The sequence below is a fragment of the Trachurus japonicus genome, chromosome 18 (assembly GCF_045865225.1).
Source record: "Trachurus japonicus isolate A0001 chromosome 18, Traja_1.0".
Lineage (NCBI taxonomy): Eukaryota > Metazoa > Chordata > Actinopteri > Carangiformes > Carangidae > Trachurus > Trachurus japonicus.
This window is the reverse complement of record NC_140924.1, coordinates 14,787,625-14,808,173: the sequence shown is the minus strand read 5'-3', so window position 1 is coordinate 14,808,173 and position 20,549 is coordinate 14,787,625. Positions and strand designations below refer to the sequence as shown.

General features: G+C 40.6%; 1 protein-coding gene across 12 annotated transcripts in view; it reads right to left on the bottom strand.

Annotated features, from left to right (window-relative positions):
* ablim2 (actin binding LIM protein family, member 2) overlaps positions 1-20,549 on the bottom strand; it is a 51,957-nt gene that overhangs the window by 16,746 nt on the left and 14,662 nt on the right. For all 12 annotated transcript variants that reach the window (XM_085760060.1, XM_085760059.1, XM_085760069.1 and 9 more), the window contains exons 2-8: positions 17,555-17,710; positions 8,966-9,149; positions 6,240-6,352; positions 5,832-5,958; positions 4,903-4,996; positions 1,407-1,494; positions 1,200-1,258 (exon numbers count right to left, since the gene is read on the bottom strand). In XM_085760060.1, the coding sequence (XP_085616186.1) occupies positions 1,200-1,258; positions 1,407-1,494; positions 4,903-4,996; positions 5,832-5,958; positions 6,240-6,352; positions 8,966-9,149; positions 17,555-17,710 (821 nt within the window). The remainder of the gene's footprint in view (positions 1-1,199; positions 1,259-1,406; positions 1,495-4,902; positions 4,997-5,831; positions 5,959-6,239; positions 6,353-8,965; positions 9,150-17,554; positions 17,711-20,549) is intronic.

Below are 20,549 nucleotides of genomic sequence, written 5' to 3'. Positions count from 1 at the left end.
GGGAAGCCTGTGTATGGGTCGGATTCTGATTTGAAGCCCGAAGACCACAAATATCATCCACCTTCAAAGACTTTCAGAGCAACATGAGCTGCATTTCTGGCCAGTTACTGTTTCTCTTGATTCCTGAAAACATCATCTGAACCAAATCCCTGAAAACTGTAAACAGTGTAAACACAGTAGTCAAACTACTTTCACCAAATCTCTGACTCTTCTTGCAAAACACCAAACACACCCCTCAAAACTGTCAATTTAAACTTCAACCTTCAACACCCTGAGCACCTTTTGTTTACGTTGGTTTCATCACACCATCCAAAAAGAAAAAAGTGTGGTCAGTTTTGAGTTGTTGAGTCTAAGCGCTGGCAACTGTGCTGTAATTGTGTTTAACTTCTGCAACCTCTGTTTACCATTGTGCATCAACAGTGCATCACAGTGCACAATGGGTTTTCAGTGAGTGGAAATGACTTCCAAGTTTTGCAAGAAGAACAAAATCTGCATCTTGTCTGTAACTGGTGAAAACTGTTCATGGTATATCGCCAAAGGAGTGATTGATTCAATCAATGGGTTCAGGCCATTGAGGATTTGGTCCAGACAATGGAATGTAGTGTTTTTACAACTCAGAAAAAAATGTATTTGGCAGCCGCAGGACGACTGCTATCCAAGGGATATAAGCATATATTTTATTTCCCATTAGTATAAAATGATGACGTGAGTCCAATAAACACTGTAGACTGTGATTATTAGATGACATACTATATGGGCTAACCGTCACTGCAGAAAACTTTCAACTATCTTAACCTTCTACATTTCTAGACGACCCTGCCCCTGCTTCTTCTGGATGACACAAGATGCAGCTCTGACTTCTTGTAATAAAAATTGCAGAATCACCAATGAGGAGATAAAGAGACCTATCTACTCCAACCCAGAGAGGCTTCATGGTTTCACAGAGACAAAGAAGGCATTCATGCAACTGAAATATAAATCACAAAGAAGATCATCACTAATTAAACACATCTTGAAGCCTCTCTCTTTTTTCCCTCTCTGATAAGAAAACCGCAAGTCGCTTGTTATGAATTCCTTTCCAACAGCAACAGCAGCCTCTACAATCCATGTTACATCAAAGCCACGCCGCTGTAAGAACTGGGACTCTGTCATGTGATTTCCAATCTATTTTGGTTCCTTTTGAGGTTTTTCTCACTCACCTTACTCTTCTCCTCCTGCTTGGCTGCTTGTCTGCAGGGAGGATGCCAGATAGAAGATCCTGAAGACACAGAGGCAAGAGAAAGGAAGTGTCAAAGATCATTTACAGCAACTTTATATGCCCATTCACACTGTTGGAATAAAAGGTCATGAATTACTTATTTCTAATTGATCTGAAAGTATCCAAAGGTCTTGAAAACTGTGTTTACCTTGCAGATACATCTCCTCTCCCTCTGCAAACATCTGCTCACAGCGGGCACAGCGGGCACATGTGGGGTGGTAATGCTTCTCTCCGGCCTGTTGAACAAGAAACAAGAACATGTTAGAAGAAACTTGATGGTTTGAAGTTCACTGACTTACAAAAGGAAAGATGTACCCTGATTTTTAGGCACTAAATGGACGGGTCATGGTGTTTTCTTTCCAAGATTTTACTAAATTACAAAATGAGGGGCTGAAACTTCAAGGTGCTGGTCAAACACCTGGTTTTTCTCACATTTTAATAAGACTATTATCTCTAAGTCTTGTCCAAAAGGGATTTTCTCAGCACTAATGCCTCCTTCTCCCTTGTTTGGTGCCATGACAACAGAAAGAAACACAATTAAATCAAAGTAGAATTATCTCACAGTTTGGCAGATCGTCATGTTTTTTGAATGTGTGATTAATGGATTCAGTTACAAGCTAAAACACACAAGCCTGTTACTCTGTAATGAAATCATTCTTCGTCTTCTTTCTTTGGAAAACAGTCATCTGGTGTCTGCTGATCTCAGCCTCCCAGAGGCATCGCTTCCTGCTTCAGCGGCGGCCTCAATACGCACAATCCCTCTGAAGTACCTCTACTTTGCTATGTCATCCCAGTAAGGAATGACAGCAGAAAAATAGGACATTAACACAAAACTTTGTTGATAACACCCGACTTAATGATCATCTGGACCAGGTGGACATCACATGGAGAGATGAAGCAACCAGAGACGTGTCCTCAGTTTTCAGGAGGAAAAAGAAAGTTACTAGAAAGTTGTGGACATCAAGCCAAAAGCTCATACTTGAACTGAACCAATAAATAGAGGAAGCTGGCGTCGAGCTGAAACGTTGACGTCCGGAGATAAAAAAGGACAATGTGAGATTGAAATTCAAGCATGGAAAGAATGAGAGGGTCGGAAAGGAGGGAGTTCTGCGGTCTCTCTTTGTCAGTCTCCAGGAGAGGAAAGTTATCTTCTCCACTGTCCAGCAGGACTGATAAGTCAAAGACGAGAGCGGGCCGAAGGGAGGATAAACTCGAACGCTGACGATTGGATGTTTTATTTGGATGAAGGCTGCAGCTGATCAGCCAGGGTTGACAGATGTTGAGGCTCCTGGACACTTAAGGGTTTTTGAAACAGTGATGGTGAAGAGTTGGACAAGATAATGGCGATCCATTTAGAAGACTGGAGTTGGCTTTGGTGAACCAGGTACATTCAGGAGTAAAAGTAAAAGTTGGAAGAAATATAAACAACAAAGACAAATTTAAGTACAAAGTATTTGTAGGTCAATACATTATAACACTGCGATGAACCAAGGATATACCTGACTGCAGGAAATAGATGTGAAGGACGTGATTTACAAATGAAAGAGACAGAAACATGCTCTCGGTCCATTTCTCATATTTCTGTAAATCTCCAGACCTACAGTAATGTGTTTATGAAAAAAAAGAGCGAGCGATTCTGTCATGTGATCAGAGAAAGAGTGAAAGCCAGAGAGAGGGTTTGTTGTTTGTCTTTCTCAGGCTGAGCCAGAGCTACCAGGCTCTCCTATCTAAAAGCTTTCTTCCTTTTCCTCTCATCACTCTCTCCGCCCCGGGAGAGTATCCCATGTCACTTCCCTTCATCGCTAAAGAACAACAGCCTTTTTCTTCGGGCCTCACTCCCATCCATCTCTCTCCCTCTTTCCTTTTCTACCATCAGGCTCCAGCTTTTCTTGTTCATTGAGAACAAACAGCTGCAATGCTATCTATCTATCTATCTATCTATCTATCTATCTATCTATCTATCTATCTATCTATCTATCTATCTATCTATCTATCTATCTATCTATCTATCTATCTATCTATCTACTTACTCTATATTTTATTACAGTATTGTACGTTTATACATGTAACAAAGGAATGATTGAAATTTGTGAACTCCTCTGAATGGTTCACTTGGGTTGCTACTTAGCTAGCTTAGGGTTGGCTACCACTTAGCAACGTCAAATCATCTCTTTATCATTGGACCCGGTTGAAGTGTTTTAAATTAATTAAGGTAATAACAGGTAAAGTAAAGATACTTGAGTTTAGAAGGTTAAAATTGAATAGAAAATTAGACTTACTTGAATTATTATCATGTATTGTCCATCTCAGCTGGACATGTGTTTAACATACCAGAATTAAACTGAAAGCAGATGGAAAATGAGATAAATCCATATAGTTCACTTTTAATTATGTCGTGACTATACAATAAACTAAAATCCATTAATAGAAGTGGCACAATCTCACCCCAATATCAGGTGTTTGGCCTCATTGTGCAAGTCAGCTGCCTCCAATTACTTCAGTGTGACTGAGGTGTGAGATTCAGCTACTGAACGGCTCAAAGGCACAAAAATCAAATCAGGTCAAACTCAAACACACACACACACACACACACACACACACACACACATACACACATGTGTCACCTAATGACAGCAATAACCGCTCTTTCTAAGACCCCCAACCCCAATTTCTAAAAACAAATCCAACATTGGACACCAGGGATGTTCCACGAGGATGTCATCATCAGTCCTGTAACTTGTTGGTGTTTTCTACAACAACAGCCTGAATGAAGAAGTGTGGAGGTAGACTGGTACCTGACAGGGAGCAATAATGAAAGGATGACCTACCTGAGGGGGAGGAGAGAGGGAAGGGACTAAGGAGATTTAATGTGTGTGTGGTTTAGGTCAAAGTCATTAGCCCACAGCAAAGAAAGAGGAGAGAGACTCTGGCTGGTTGGTTCCTCCCCGTGGACCCGCACATCACAGACTCAATCTGAATCACTATATATACATAATGGTACTGGGAAAATTGCTTTGTTACAGTTTGCAGCCGCCACCACCACCACGCCTGCTGGCTTCAGCACCGTCAGCTCAGCTGGCGTCAACAATGGTGTAAACAAAGCCTGTGTGGATTTGCTGCGCAGCTGTGACATAGCTGAGAGATAAAAAGAGGTGATAAAGCAGCAGTCCAGAACTTTCTACGAGAGCGTGCGGTGCAATTACTGGTCTGACGGAGGAAGAGAAATAAAAAAGTTGGAAAAAAATGAAAGAAAAAAAAGGAACTAGGACAAAAAAAATGCTGAGTTCCCCCCTGGGCTGGTCTCAGATCTGCTCTCCTAAAGCTCCTCCTGAAGCATTTTTCATGTATCTGCACCAGCGGTGCATCAGATCCTATGAAATTTTAATAACAGCTTTGGGGAAATGGGGTCAACGATGTCAAATATTTTCAGTTTCAGTTGCAGCTTCGCAACTTTCCATGATGATGATACGACCCATGAAGCTCTCAGTGTTTTATCCATTCATCCTGTGTCCTACATTTCCCTTTAACCTCCTTTTCCACACGGAGGGTTAAATGTGTTTTGAGGGATTGGATGCTACATGCTAACAGCCACCAGGAGGATTCAGCTGAATGTAATGCCTGTAAAGTGGAGCAATGTTTTTTACCTCCAGGACTTTTCCAGTGATGTACTTCTTGCAGCTCTCGCACTGGATACCAAACATGGCGTGGTAGTCAGTCTCACAGAAGGGGATCCCGTCCCTGATAAGAGACACAGAGGACACAGAGGACACTGAGCCACAGTATCAACCTCCATGCATGCTGATTAGTGCCATGATTTAATATTCAAAGCACTTATTTTATTGCTTTCTAAAAGAGTCAGAAAGATTGTGACGTATTCTGACAAAATATCAACCAGATATGTAGTAAATAAAACTTTAAAATCGCTCATGCTGCATCTCTGTTGGTAGGCTCTTTATGATATGACATGAATTAAACTGTACATGCTCTACATATTATATAGAAAATACCCTTAAATTTGACTGCATTTGTAACTGTATAGATACACTGTAAACAAACAAACAAAAAAAGTTAAAAAATAAATAAATAAAAATAAAAAATTACAATAAAAAAACATTGAAAAAAATTGAAAAACTATTTTTTTTTTTAAATTGAAAAATTATTTTTTTTTTAATTGAAAAAACTTTTTTTTCATGTGAATGTCTTTTTTTCTTGATCAATCATCAAGAAAAAAATCGGTTGTAAACGTCATGCCATCAGTGCCATCTTCATGATAACTTCCTTTTGTAGATGCAAGAGCCCAACCATGAGACAGTAAAACGGTCTTTTAAACTGAGGGGAACTACAGACTTGGAGCTTTTTTTTCTTTTTTTTGCTGCAAACAGCTGTGAACATGAACCAAAACAATCAACCAGCAATGGAGCTTCAATCCAAACCCAACCCCAACCTTAACCCTGCTACATAATGAACTAAAACTCATCCAGCTGAACAGTAGGACAACAGGCCATAGAGATTACAGCATTAAAGATGTGTAGTGTAGTTTTATCAGTTCATTTCCGAAGCCAGACTAACGTACTTGCTGATGTACTCGGCATTGAGCACCTTGTTGCAGACTTTACATTTGAAGCATCCCAGGTGCCAGTGTTTGTCCAGTGCTACAAGAGACTGTTCATTCTTAAACTCCTTCCCACAACCACAGCAGTCTGCACACACAGGAGACACAGAAAGGAAATTATATTAGATTTAATGAGACTTTATACCACTTATTGTCACTTATGTGTAAATACTAATGGAGTGGTTATAGTAGAGTTATAGAATTGGACATTTGAGTTTTCCAAAAAGGGAATAACCTAGTACGATTTCAGAAAGTGCAAATGTAAAACATGGAACAGAAAATTATAGAAGTCGTGCAGCAAAGCACAGGTTATAAAAGTACAGTTTACTTCTGAAGTAGACAGAGAGGAGACATAAACAGAGCACTGACTGTGGACAGCCTGTATGGGGGCGGGGCTGTTGGCAGGCAGAGGCTGGGTACACTTTTGGCAGATACACTCCTTCCCGTTAAATGTCACTCGGTCGCCAGCCGGGAACGGCTGTCTGCAAACAAACAAACAGGACAACAGAAAGAGAGAGAGAGAGCATTGGACGAGGAATCAGACCGCTGGCGTTTCCAATTAAAAACCTCTGTCAAATTGTGTCTGGAGGCTCAGCAGTCACTAATGCAGAGTGTCACTGAAACACAGGAGCTTTGAGGTCTTTGTATCCCGTAATTACAATGACACACATAATGACAAACATTAGAAAGTTAAGTGACCTTGAAGAGGTCTGTGTACTTTCAGACAGTTTGTTTTTAAAGTTTTGAATCAGAGTGAAAGGACCAAAAAGCTGCATTTTTAATCAAAAAATTGAAAAATAAGAACATCAAATTTGGAGAAATTGACCAATTTTAATGTTTATAAAAAAAAGTTAGTTTAATTGAGGAACGAAGTACGGAAGTCAGGTGACATGAAAATAAAGGTTAATATTTCAAAATAAATCTAAGAAAATTGAACCGTTTGATGATAATTTGATATTCTTGTTTTTTGTTTTCTTTCATTGCGATTGTGTTTTTGGTTTAAAACAAAAAAAGGGGAAATTACATGGTTTTCAATTTTTTTGTTTTCATTCTGGTTTAAGACAAACTGCCTGAACTTTCACGGTCCATCTTCTTCCATATCAAAGTGACAGTTAGGGTCGAGCACCAACAGGCTAACAGAGCAAAAACATGTTTTACACACTTTTAAAATAGCCACCAAAACAATGCAATAAAAATTGTACATAGAATATTTTCCGCTGTATTTCGTCCAATTAAAACAGTGCTTTATTTTGGTGCTTCATTTTTACACAATCATATTCTAATTTTAAAAAAAGACTCTTTGAACCCGATTTGAACCCATTAGTTATTGAAGATCGATATGTTGCTGTGATCATGAGACGCAGTGATGGGTGTGATGTTTCTGCCCTCTCTGTTTTTACCACCTCACAATGAGCCCGTGTGTTCGGCCAGCAACAAAAGTGATACTTGTTATAAGAGGAGTAGAGAAGTTTCATAATCATGTTACAAACCTCAAATGTCACATTGGAACATTCTGTTCTCAGGTTCAGCGCTGGGATCACACACACACAGAGACACACATAAACGTTGGCCCCCGTTAAACATCAAAAATAAATACCTAGGGTTAGGGTTACTTCAAAATAATAGTAATGCTAATGACTGTTTAAAAAAATGTCCTTGGAACCATTCAAAGACACAACACACACATAAACACATATAAACACACACACACGGGATATATAACCCTAGCAATGTGAGTGAGCTAAGTGGATGCACTGCCTGACCACACTTAAAATTCCTCCCTGAAAGGCTCCTATCACCTTTCTAGGCCTGAGGAACAACACCACTACCACACACACACACACACACACACACACACACACACACACTGACCATGACTTAGCTGTCCTTACACACTGACTGTACAAGCTAATGTCTTAATGCTAATGCCTCCAACCCCCTGAAGGTCTCATCATCTCAGTCCAGACTGTTGTTGTACATTAGTGGATCCCTGATGATGAGACGACCTACATGAGCAGCTGTAACACCCTAGTATACTGAACTTTTACTATACAGTACTATACTATACTATACTACTATTATATTGTTGGTGTTTGGTGCAGTATAGAATAAACTTACTGTAAGGTAATAAGGAAATAGCATTAAAGGGATAATTCAACATTTTGGCAAATTGGCCCATTGCCATAATCCCTATAGTCATAGCAGTAGGTTTGTTTCCTTTAATTGTCGGTGCAAGCAATTTTTAGAACGGTGGAGCAGAGCCGCGAGCTGCTCAGAGCTACGCTACGGAGGCTAATGGGATTTCTTGGTTTCCCTCATAAAACTCATCAAATACACAATTCAGCAACTCCAAAACGCTCTGGTGGACAAGTTGTGACCTGCACATTCACCACGCTATGAAATAATAATGAACGTTACCAGACAGAGTTGTTTTCGAGGTAAATGCAGAGACTGCTTGCTGAAAAACTGCCCCCGACGGGAACGCGCATCAGCGGTTTTGCATGAATTTGCCTCTAAAACAACTCTGTCTCATAACATTCTGTTATTATCTCATAGCGTGGTGAATGTGCAGGTCACAACTTGTCCACCAGAGCGTTGTGGAGTTGTTGGATTGTGTATTTGATGAGTTTGATGAGGGAAACCAAGAAATCTCATTAGCCTCTGTAGCGTAGCTATGAGCAGCTCACAGCTCTGCTCTGCCGTTCTAAAAAAAGCTTGCACCGACAATTAAAGGTAACGAACCTACTAATATAGGGATTATGGCTATGGGCCAATTTTCCAAAATGTTGAACTATCCCTTTAAACAAGTGGCCCCCAATGTGCTATTACAACATAGCATGGGTTATGAATAGCTGGTTAATGTGCTACCGTCAGTGTTAGTTCAGTTTTTGATCATTTTAAATGAAGTCTCTTACTGCAGCATGAAGTCTGTTGTATCCAGTGCAAAGTGTGACGACTTAACTGGAATTCAATGTGATCATAAACTAAAATATATTTAACGCAATACAACTTTCTCTTGAGTGCAATTTTCAGTTTCAACACATCAACTCCTCTGTGTTTAGTCCCTGTGGTCTTTAGGACGCCTCGTTTCTTACTTGCAGGAGGCGCAGACGAAGCAGCGAGGGTGGTAGGTCTTGCCCAGGGCGGACACCACCTCCCCCTCGATGAAGTCCTGGCAGCTGAAGCATCGAGTCCCGTAGAGTCGCTGGTAGTCCAGAGTACAGATGTACTCGCCCTGCCGCACGAAGAAGCCTCCCTGGGCCAGTTCACAACCACATACTGGGAACAGAAAGAAGGTATAGGGGGGAGAGAAGACAACATACAAATTAGACAACACTGATAAGACATTCAGAAGCATGTGACAAATATACAACAGACAACATTATGTACATATACATGATTTAACTTTAACTTTGTTTTGTCCGTGCAGTGTTAGCATATAACTAGTATTCACTTTTTCATTGTCCCTTTGTCCTGTTTTCTTTCATATAATTAAATATTTAGGGACATTTATAACAAGTTTGATGAGAAAATTTGACACCACTCTGAATATCTGAATTACATCTGAGCATAAAGAAAAAGGAAACAGCTATCTCGGTCCAAACATAACAACATCTACCTGCCTGGATCAATAAAGCAAATTAAGACTTTATACCTTTTTAGTTTGAAGTAACTTTCCTAAATTGATTTATACTCCTGCATATGACATCTATAAAACAAACGTAAACTGCTTTCACTCTTAATCCTAAAATCATTTTAATATCTTTTGGCTTCTTTCATTGTTTTTAATGGACACAAATGGGAGATAATTTGATCTTGTTTTAAAAATGTTGGCAAGAACTTAAGTTTGTTTTTCCCAAAAATGTCAAATTACTCTTTTAATCTTTCAACAAAAACATTGTTTCAGTAAAATGATGGATTCTTGTTTTGTTTTTTTCAATTTTCCCATACTGTTGGTGTTACAGTCACGTTGAGCACTATAAGATATGATCAGATAACATAAGACATTCCTTTAGTTAAGTTTAAGTTTAAGTTTATGTTAGGTTAAGTTAAGTTAAGTCAAGTTAAGTTATGTTCAGTTCAGTTCAGTTCATAATTACACAAAACAGATAGAAAACAGAAACAGATATAGCCACAGTATAGAAGTGTGAAGCACAAACCTCTACAGTACATGACATGTATGTGAAAAGAAGTGAGAGTTGTTATCGTGTGTGTGCGTACAGGCTGTAATGTGTCTGTTTGTCCTGCTATAACAATGTGTGACAGGAACTCCAAATCACCGTGTCCTCTCATGAACACACAATGATTACACACAGTAACCGTCGCAACTGCATGACATCACATCCCCTCAGGGGAAGCCTCACTCTGTTTTTCCAGCCCTCTAACTAAACACAATACCCCTCCTTTATTTTCACTTCATTTTTCCTCTCTGGAAAAAAAAAAAAAAGTCAGGAAAGATAAATGAGAAATGTTTGCACTGCGCACATATCTCACACTTACAAGGATGTGTGAAGGTATGCGATAAGACACATTCACCCACAACAAGTGGCTAAGATCACAGACTTATGTCATGTATTATATGACACAAACGTGCTCCAAGAATGTGAGAAGGTTGAAGTCACAACAGAGGCCAGAGGAAAAACAGAGTTAATGAGACTGGGACCAAAACTGTGAACTTGTTCTTTGTTTCATAATTAACACCATTACATATTTTAGATTCTTTCCTCCAGACAGAAACTGATAATAACGTACTTTATTTACCGAGCACTTATCGAACAAATGAACAAAGTGCTTAACAGAGAAAATTAAGATGACAGACGCAAGGAAATAACAGGAAATAACGGGAAAACCTGCAGATTGGCTAAAATCAGGAAACGCTTTATGAATGAAATGACTCGAGAATGAGATTTGACTATAGGACTTTATGTGCGACCAAGTGCAACAGAATTAAAAACAGCTCTAGCAGAGACATAAAGAACCAGAGGCAATGGAGCCGTATGTCTCCAAGTGCAGGTTCCCATCAGATTGTGTTTCAGTCTCTGTGTATTTATACCTGTGCTGCTCACAGTCGGTACGTAAGACTCTTCTCTTACTGTATGATGACTTAAGATCCCATTCATCATTCATGGAGCTGACATTACCAGAAAGCAAGTGTGTTAAAGTGCACGTATCCTCAAGCACACAGATACGTCCACCCACCCATCCCATAGCACTTATCTGTATCAGGGTGGAGCTGGAGCCAATCCCAGGTGACACAGGGTGATGGTCAGGTCATCACCCTATCAAGAACAATGTTTCCATCCACACACAAGCCACCTCTGGTGTCTATAGTATTTAACAAGCGGTACATCTGCATCAAAACGGTGTTTAGATGACAGGCTTGTCGCATTATAAGCAGCAGCCTATAGTCTATACTGTAACTTGCCTATTTACCAACTTAACTTAGCTGGCATGCGTATATGGCTCAGTGGTTTCCAGGAAACAAGCTCGTCACACTGGGCCTGTGCACAGCCTGACCTTGGATAATCGGTTATAGGTGAAGGATGTCCTGCTATTACGCGATTTAGTACAAAAATGAATGGAAACACCTTAAATTGCAAGAACAGAATTCAATACACCAATATGATTGAAAAACAACAATTCCGGTTCTGATTCTGATTCTGATTCTGATTCTGATTCCGGATCCAAATTCGGTTCCCGTTCTGGTTCTGATTCTGGTTCTGAGTCTGGTTCCGGATCTGGTTCTGATTCTGGTTCTGATTCTGGTTCTGATTCTGGTCCTGATTCTGGTTCCGGATCCAAATTTGGTTCCAGTTCCGGTTCTGATTCTGGTTCTGATTCTAGTTCTGATTCTGGTTCTTATTCTGGTTCTGATTCTGGTTCCGGATCCAAATTCGGTTCCGGTTATGGTTCTGATTCTGGTTCCGGATCCAAACTTGGTTCTGGTTCTGGTTCTGATTCTGGTTCTGATTCTGGAATTCAGTTCCGGTTCTGGTTCTGATTCTGGTTCCGGATCCAAATTCGGTTCCGGTTCTGATTCTGGTTCCGGATCCAAATTCAGTTCCAGTTCTGGTAATTATGCAATTGGTAATTCTGGTAATTATATTTTCGGTTCCGGTTCTGGTTCTGGTTAGTTTGCATGGTCTAAATGAGGGAGCTGGAAAACTTCTTCACAATCCAGATGGAACTGAAATGTTCATTTGATCCTCGATGCCCAGTCCCTATACAAGAGTCTCCAGTCCACCTAATGTGTCTGGACTGTGGGAGGAAGCTGGGGGACTTGAACCTGAACATGAAAACTCCACCCTGGGAATTAAACCCAGACCCTCCTTGCTGAGAGGAAACAGTGCTGCTAACCACAGTACCACCACCACCACCACCACCACCATGCCACCCACCACGTATGACAGTATGCATGTAGTATTATCTCTCATATGTGTAACTGAAGTACTCCAGCTTCTCCTCTCCGATGTTGTTGTGCACAGTGTTATGGTGAAGCAGTGATTTCAACATTTCGAGGTCATTCCGTCTCCATGACATCAGTGGGTGTGTGCGTGGGTGTGTGTGTGTGAGGCCGATGACATCATGATGCATCTAATTAGTCACTTCATCCTCAACAGTGGAGAACAGAGTGTGTCGGCCTCCCCACCTGCAGCAAGATCAAACTCCCACAGATTGTATTCTTCACATGGATGACAGCAGGGGAGTGTCCACATGAACGAGTCTATCTGATGATATTATATTTTCAGTAACAACACAGTGACATAACTCTTAGCAACAGCACTGAAAGAAACGTTAGATTGTGTGTGTGGGTCAGGTATTTTGTTGACGATGCAATGTGGAACCACGATTACAACATTTCTTTTCCAGGAATGACTTCACAGGAAACTGATTGCTTCCATCTCTGAAGGCTTATCAACATGCGGCCACTTACATAACACGAGTGCGTTCGGAGGTTTTTCCAGAGAATGGATAGTGTGAGAATCTCGGTGGAGAGATATACACGAGCCAGAGCCAAGATCTTGTTCAGCTTTTCCTAGAACTCGTGTAGAGTAAGTGAGTGTTTCATGCTCGGATGGACGGATGGATGCGCAACTAAACGGCCTGCTGTGATTTGTAAATAAAATATGGTGTATCAGTTTTACAAGCTCTGGGGTGTTAAAAGGGAATGGAGGCTTGGGTTTGAACATGATGCAAGTAATTTGGCTGAAACTATCTCTGGGTATCAAACTTTAATGCTTTTGGTGGCAACCCAGATGGACATGTTTCTTAATTAAAGCTACAGAACTCAATACATTAATTGGATGCAATGATTAAACTGGCCTGTGGGGACTAGTGCTGATTGGCCAGTGAGTTTTAAATGACTTTTATAAGACAACTCTGCAGCTCTTTTTATGTTTTTATTTTTTTAACTTTACTATTTTGGCTAAATATTCCAATATTTCAGATTATATTAAGTGTAATATGAGCTTTAAGATAAGATATTCCTTTATAAGTGCCATGATAGTTAAACTTTTGGCCAGTAACTTGACATAAAAAGCGCATCCACCTCTATAAAAATGTCCAAACACTGTCATTAAACCAAAAAATACCATTCCTATTACATAGTCCTGTTGCTAATTTTAAGTTATATTGCATAAAATCAAATGTTTACGCATGATATGCCTGTAAATGAGCTGTGCTGTTTATCCTTCAAGGCTTGTGGCTATGAAGCCCCTCCCTGCAGACATTTTTTTACAGTGTATGTGCAGGGTTAAATATACATGTGCTATGTGCTTTCTGCTGTCAATGTGCGACCTTGACCACACCTCATGTTTTACAATGACTCATCATACATGAATGCGTGCGAGGTGGTGGTGGTGGCGGCGTCCATCACTGGTCCGTCCACTGACCTTGGCTGTGCAGCTCTGACGTCTGCTGGTATCGATCTGATCACTAACGAGACTGTAGTTGCATGAAAAACAAAAAATAAAGATTGTAAATCTGCAAGTAAATAGGCAGCTAATGAGGCAATAGACACCGCACCCCGACTCCCCCTTTACTCCCCCCGTTCACGTGGGTGTATGTGTGTGTATGTGTATGTGTGTGTGTGTGTGTGAGGTCAGCATCTCTGGCGCTAACAAACACTCACTACTCACACTCACACTCTTGCACTCCCCCCCTGGCTCTGTTCTCCTCAGGCTGCTTCCAAGAAGGAGACAATCCAATAGCCAACACCCTGGTGAGAATATCACAACCATCTGCTGTTGCAGCGCGCGAGCGAGCACCGCTGATCTGATGAACAGGACCTCAACATGTGCATGGGCTTCGGAGCGTCTCCTTCACCATCGGGACTTCCAGGAATAAAAAAAAGAAAAAAAAAAAAAAAAAAACGCACTCAAGGCTACATGACGGCACAGAAACAATGCAACCTATAAATCCACAAAGACCTCAAAGGAAGACCGTACGAAAACAGAGTCAAAAAACGGCACACGCAACTTAGCAGGGTTGTGTTGTAGTCAAGAATGGATAACGATGCGGAAACTAAAAATGGATTATTAAAGTTTGATGGGTTAGAAGTGACTCAAATAAAACTAAAATTAAACTCTTTGTCTGCCAGACTGTAGATATGAAACCTGACTTTTCCATTTCTTCAACGCTGGCTTTGTGTTTATCTGGAGCTGTTGTCGTGGCAACAAGTCCTCACATTCCAAACCTAGATTGTAACCTAGACTTTTTTATTATTATTTTTTAATGTCTCATCATCATAAGCCATAAAATCATAAATCATAAATACCTAATGAACAACTTGTAGAAAATATATATTTTTCATTTTTACAGTGTATTTATAATCACTTTCAAACAATGATGATAAAAAATAATGTGGTGGGAATCTATTATGAAGAATTACGAGGTCTAGACCTTTTCTATTTGCTATATAAAACTGACTTGACCAAGTTTGATGCTTGGTGAGTTTTCCAGTGCAGATAATAACTGTACCTGTACCTTTAAGTGGAAAGCTTGTTTACATTTATTGTTTTTCCCCAAATGGCGTGAATCTGGAGTTGAGATTAATTCTGGTTTGGCAGACTACACCCTTCAACAAAAAACTGGTTTCAGCTTTACACAGGAATAAAAGATACCACTCCCATGTTTGTGCCAGTGTGTGTGTTCTCAAATGCTTGGGAATGTGGTGAAGGAGAGAGTGTGTGTGTGTGTGTGTTTGACATAATGAGGCTTTCACCACTGGAGTTCTTGCGCTATTAGACATTGATCAACTTACTTAACCGACACGCTGGTTTGCAAAACATCAGGATATGAACACATGTTTTCACATTTGAATATTCCCCACTGTATTCAAATGCTATTTGGATGACATGATGGCTCTTTGTGAAAGCAATAACATATGGGGAATAAAAGTCTGTCTGCTGGTCTCAGTGTCACCAGAGCAAGTGAGAGGATAGAGACAGGCGCAGTTGGTGCCTAAATAAAACACACACACATATATAGATAGTCCGTTCTGGATATTTTTAGCCTGTTTCTGACTTCCTGTTTTATTTTAATAGTCTCAATCTCATCTGGTGTCACTCCACACTTCCTATCAGCTTTCCCACCTGTGTGATTTCAGTCTTTCAGTTGTATCCTTATAGCTAGCTGTTTTGCTAGCAGGGTACCGCACCCTAATTTATTTTGCCCCAGGCCCTTTAGCATGCTAATCCATTCATGCTCAAATACTAAACAACATTAGGCCTGTGTTTGCTATTTTCAACCCCCAGAGCTACCTTGACACGAGGCCAGTGCTAAGAGGATAATATTATCTCGTATCAATCGGGTCCTCCTCGCTGCTCGGTGTTAATTACACATGGCGAGGTGAAAGTTGATGGTTCCTCACTTTCCTGGCAATGTCAGCCTGCTGGCTAACACCCAGGCCGGTTGTAATTGGTGCTAATACAGTGGTAGAGTCAGGTTTGATTGTCTGGAGAGATTGATTGATACAGACTTGGGCGCCTAAGGGGGAATTTCACATGTCTGGCAGCCCTTTAGTTGTAGTGTAATAATTATAATGATTATAATTGACAGTAATTATTAAACAAGTCCATTCATGAGCCACTGAAGCAGCAATGAGATGTAGTACGCTGCTGTTGTAGCTGCTCATACTAAGGCCTGGACTAGAAAGCCAGTTTAACATATCCAGGATAACTCTTGTTATCTGGATTAATTTAGCCTAACATTGACCATCCTGGATTAACCTGTGTTATGGAGATGGATATGGAGGTTTTAACAGCAGGGCAGTCAACCCAATCCTTTTACCATTTTATACCGACAGGAGCGATCTAATGTTTGCAATACTAAGTTAATCAGTGCATTTAATGGCCTGCTGGGAAATTCAATTAGTGTGGACATCTGTTGGATATAGGGCATTTTCCTATGAATTACCTGGATTGTAGCCTACTCCTCTGGTTGTTGTTGTGCTCACATTAATATTAATATACTGTATAGCTGTCTGACATTAAAGTATGCAGCCTTGATCCTGATTAAGCACTTTTGAAAGTAAAGATGAAAGTAAAGTATCTCAAAGTTGTACTCATGCATAGAACATGAGCGAATGTAAGTAGCTGCATTTGGTGTTTTCCAGTGGTTTTAGATATTAACTATGCTAGTAGTCACTTAACTTGTTGTTGTTCTTTCTTCATTGTGATGACACCATGCTACGATCTCCAAATGTTGTCATTACTGCAAGAGTAGCGGCTAAAACGATGATAATAAGGATCAAATCCAATAAACTGTAATTAACCTTTAAGCCCTGGCTCAAATAAGATGATCATTATGTGGAGTTTTTTTTACATTGCAGATCCATAATAAGGCTGGGGAAACACACATTACTGCTGACACTTGACTACTCTTTCATTCTCCATTCACAGAGTTAAAGATGGAGGAGGGGTGGAGAATGTACAGACCTGGAGTCTGCCGGTCAGTGTAAGATTAAAAGTGCTAAACTGCAGGAAGCTGCCACTGTGGTGACCCCGCCGGTAGCCTAGCAACCCGGGCGAGTGTTGACAACAACAGTGGTCTGACACCACGCTAGTGCTGAGAGCCCGGGCTGGGAGAGGTGCAACCACAATCCCATAAAGTCCAGTCACGTGCAAAAAAAAAAAAAAAGTCCAACACACAACCATGCAACCACAAGCGCATACATATGGGACATAGTCATAGATCAAATATCTGACACCTGCAAACACACACACACAAATAGGCTACAAAACACACACACACATACTATTACCCACACCTGATTAGTTTAGACCACACCAACCCATCAATACTGATTTTCCCATTTAATTTCCTATTGCTCAACTATAAAACTGAGGGGTTCACGACTCGTCACAAAGGTGTGTTAAATTGATAGTGGCCTCTTGTTGAAGCTAACTCATGACTGATCCCTACACAATTCAATTATAGCAGCAATAACATAAAGGCCCAGTCACGCCAGAGCCTCTTGCTGCAAAGGATCACTCCAACCTGTAGGCTAATGCATAGATTTACACCCACTTCATGTTATGTCACGTTGATCCCGTAAATGGAAAAGAGAAAATCGTGTGGCTGTTGGATTAATGCAGGGCACATTTTGTCACTTTGTCTTGTTTGAGACTTAGACAATTAATAAAGGTGATAAGACAGAGCAGAGAGACTTGGATGTTACGCACCTTTACAGACAAAGCACTTGATGTGGAAGTGTTTGTTCTGGACTCGTAGGGCCTCTCCTTTGCAGGGCACCCCACAGTTCTGGCAGGGGATCGGTCCTCCACCCTTCTTCTGCCTCTGCTGCTCCAGAGGGCTGTGGACCACCTGCTGCTGAAAGACTTCACAAGAAACAGGGAGACAGGGAAATGACAAGTTTAGGGACATTTATCCTGAGACATTTGGAAGAGTTAGGGTTTGGGTTATGATTAGTGTGTAGAAACATATGGATCTGACACAACCCTACTTTTCTTAACCACTGTATCTCTGTGTTTGGATGATCATATACAGTAAAGGTAACTCAAAATTAAGAGTAAAGTAGATCTAAAAGGTATTGCAATCAAAAAAGTTCTCCACATTTTTTCATGAATATGTTCACCGTAGAGTGATTTTATTCCAAAAATATCTGCATATGTTCGTCCTCATCTCCAAGCTTTTACTTAAAAAAAACAAAACACAGGTCTTTTGTTTTGTTGTGTCAAGAAAATGACTTTAATCCAAAAATATCCTGCTCAACATTCACACAAGGGTTTGAAAAACCTATAGTCTCTCACACGCAATCTAAAATATGGTTCTTGTTGTAATTAATTACATAAGCCTGACCTACTGTCTTATATTCAAGACCCCAGAGACTTATCCTAGCCTCTTTGTACCAACCTAACACCTAATGTTAGCATTTAACCTGGTGTTTACTGTAAAACTGGATGATTTATGCTATGAGGGATCAAACACTGGTCCCCATAAAAACCTCGGTCCCCATAATGGAGGCCAAAAACCGGTCCCCATAACCAGGCTCATCACTTCACCTCTTTCATCATAACTGTGGCAGAGCGTGATCACACACTGATCAGCCCTTCAATGCTGAATAAGAGGCCCCTTTGTGTTCTCAGGAAACATTTGTGTCGTCAGACTGGTTTCATCAGGCCTCCATGGTTACCGGTAATTGGGCTTAGAAAGGAGAGTTCATCATCAAATGAATTGATTTGAAGAAAAGAGCCAGACAGAGAGAGAGAGAAGCATAGGGAGCCAAGCAGAGCTGCTTTTTGGAAACTCAGCAGCAACTCGTTTCTTTCAGGTTTGCTCAATGCATTGGATGTTTCTTGGGTGTTGTTTTGGTGCGATGTTTTCACCGAGATTAATTAAAGGTAAAGTCTTTTTCTCTATTTTTTTCCTGCTTCATAAAGTGGAAAAATGAAAAGCCACCAAGAAACGTTGATCACTCTCAGCTAAATGGAAAACAACTGTTTTTCCAAGTGTTCTATAATAACAACAATAAAGTTTATGTATGTAGCACCAGATGCAAAGTTATTTACAAGGAAAATCACGTCATAATTGGATTTAACACATGCAACAGTGTGGGAAATAACTTTTAAAGTAGCAGTGCAATATTTTCAATCCTTAAACAATTTCACTCCCACATCTGTCCATAAAGCTCAGACATGATAACAGACAGTTAGAGTATCTCTGTCCAGTGACGAAGTAGGAAGCACGTTATGGCAGCTCTTATTATCCAGAATGCTCAAGTTTTGAAACTATGCCAAGGGCCAGACTACAAAAATACAGATGACTAATATGAGGCATTTGAAGAACTAGAGCAGCCAGCATCTCATGCAGCAGACATTGTTGCAGATATAGAGGCGCAGGTCAAGCGTCTCGCTGGACAAGTTGGTCAAATAGAAAATGCCTGGAGCTGGAAGGACATTCAAAGTGGCTGAATCTGAACGAGGGGACAGAGCATAGACAGATCCCTGAGGAAATTGCAGCAGACTTATTGGTTTTTGAGGTGGAGGAAAAACCAATTATGTACCATGTCCACAGAGTGCTCCGAAAACAACTCCACAACACCCGAGTCTAAAAATTCACCATGCTCATATCTTTGAGGACAAGATTACCAGTAGGATGGCTCTAACCTTACAAGAGCAGCAGATCCAAGTGTTCAGAGGCTTCCCCCCTACATTACAGTACCAAAGCCCCATCAGCTTTTACCAATGGCTGTTCAACAAGCAGTAAGGCCATAAGGTGAAGGTCATTTGGGACCAGGACAGAGAAAATGGGATGGTAATGGAGTTCTACTTTGTGCCTATAATTTGGGGGATGGCTACAGAGGCTACAACCTCAATTAAGATGATGCTCTTTGTTATACTGGAGTTGGTTATTCCTATTAACATGGTGGGCATTGACATTTCTTTTGGGTTAACTGTAACAATGGGTCCATTAGAAAGCACCATCGATGAGCACATGATAAGATACAAGATTTGATATTTTCTAAAGAGTCAAATCCTACCTAAGGTTAAGGTTCAGGTCTTATTTTCTACTTTTCCCCAACATCCACACACATTTGTTCATTTTGTGATCTGCTTGGCCGGGACATGCTTGACAGGAGAGTAAAAACAGCCGGCAGACCCTCCAGACGGACAGAAACACATTCTTCAGCAAGTTTTACAAGGACCTTGCACCCACAGCGGGGGACAAAGACATGTTTCAGCTTTGTAGAGTGCGTGGCTGTGTGTCTAAGGCAAACACAGCTTCCCAAACCCCCTCAGATCTCTGGAATGATAAACTGCCACCACTTTATTTATCTCGGACTCGTTCCAGAGATTCAACGGTATAATGCCCAAATCAGATTTTCATCTAAATAAAATGTGAAAAATATCTTGGTGTGGTTAGAAAATATGATGAAAATATAGAGGAGTTTTCTTTGGATGATTCCAAAAGCCACAAATCAGCTTTCATTCAGTCCATATGCATCAATTACCATCTGATCTTTGACTCCTAAACTGGATCAAGATACAAACAGGGATTTTGGACAGTGTTGCCAATTCTCGTCGGTATGAGGGTGGGGTTTCAATTGAAGTTACTCATGTTGTGTGTACATGAGGGCACACACACACACACACACACACACCAATAAAGAATTTAGGAGGGGAAAGTCTTGAGACCTCGTAAAAAAGAAAAGGCCTG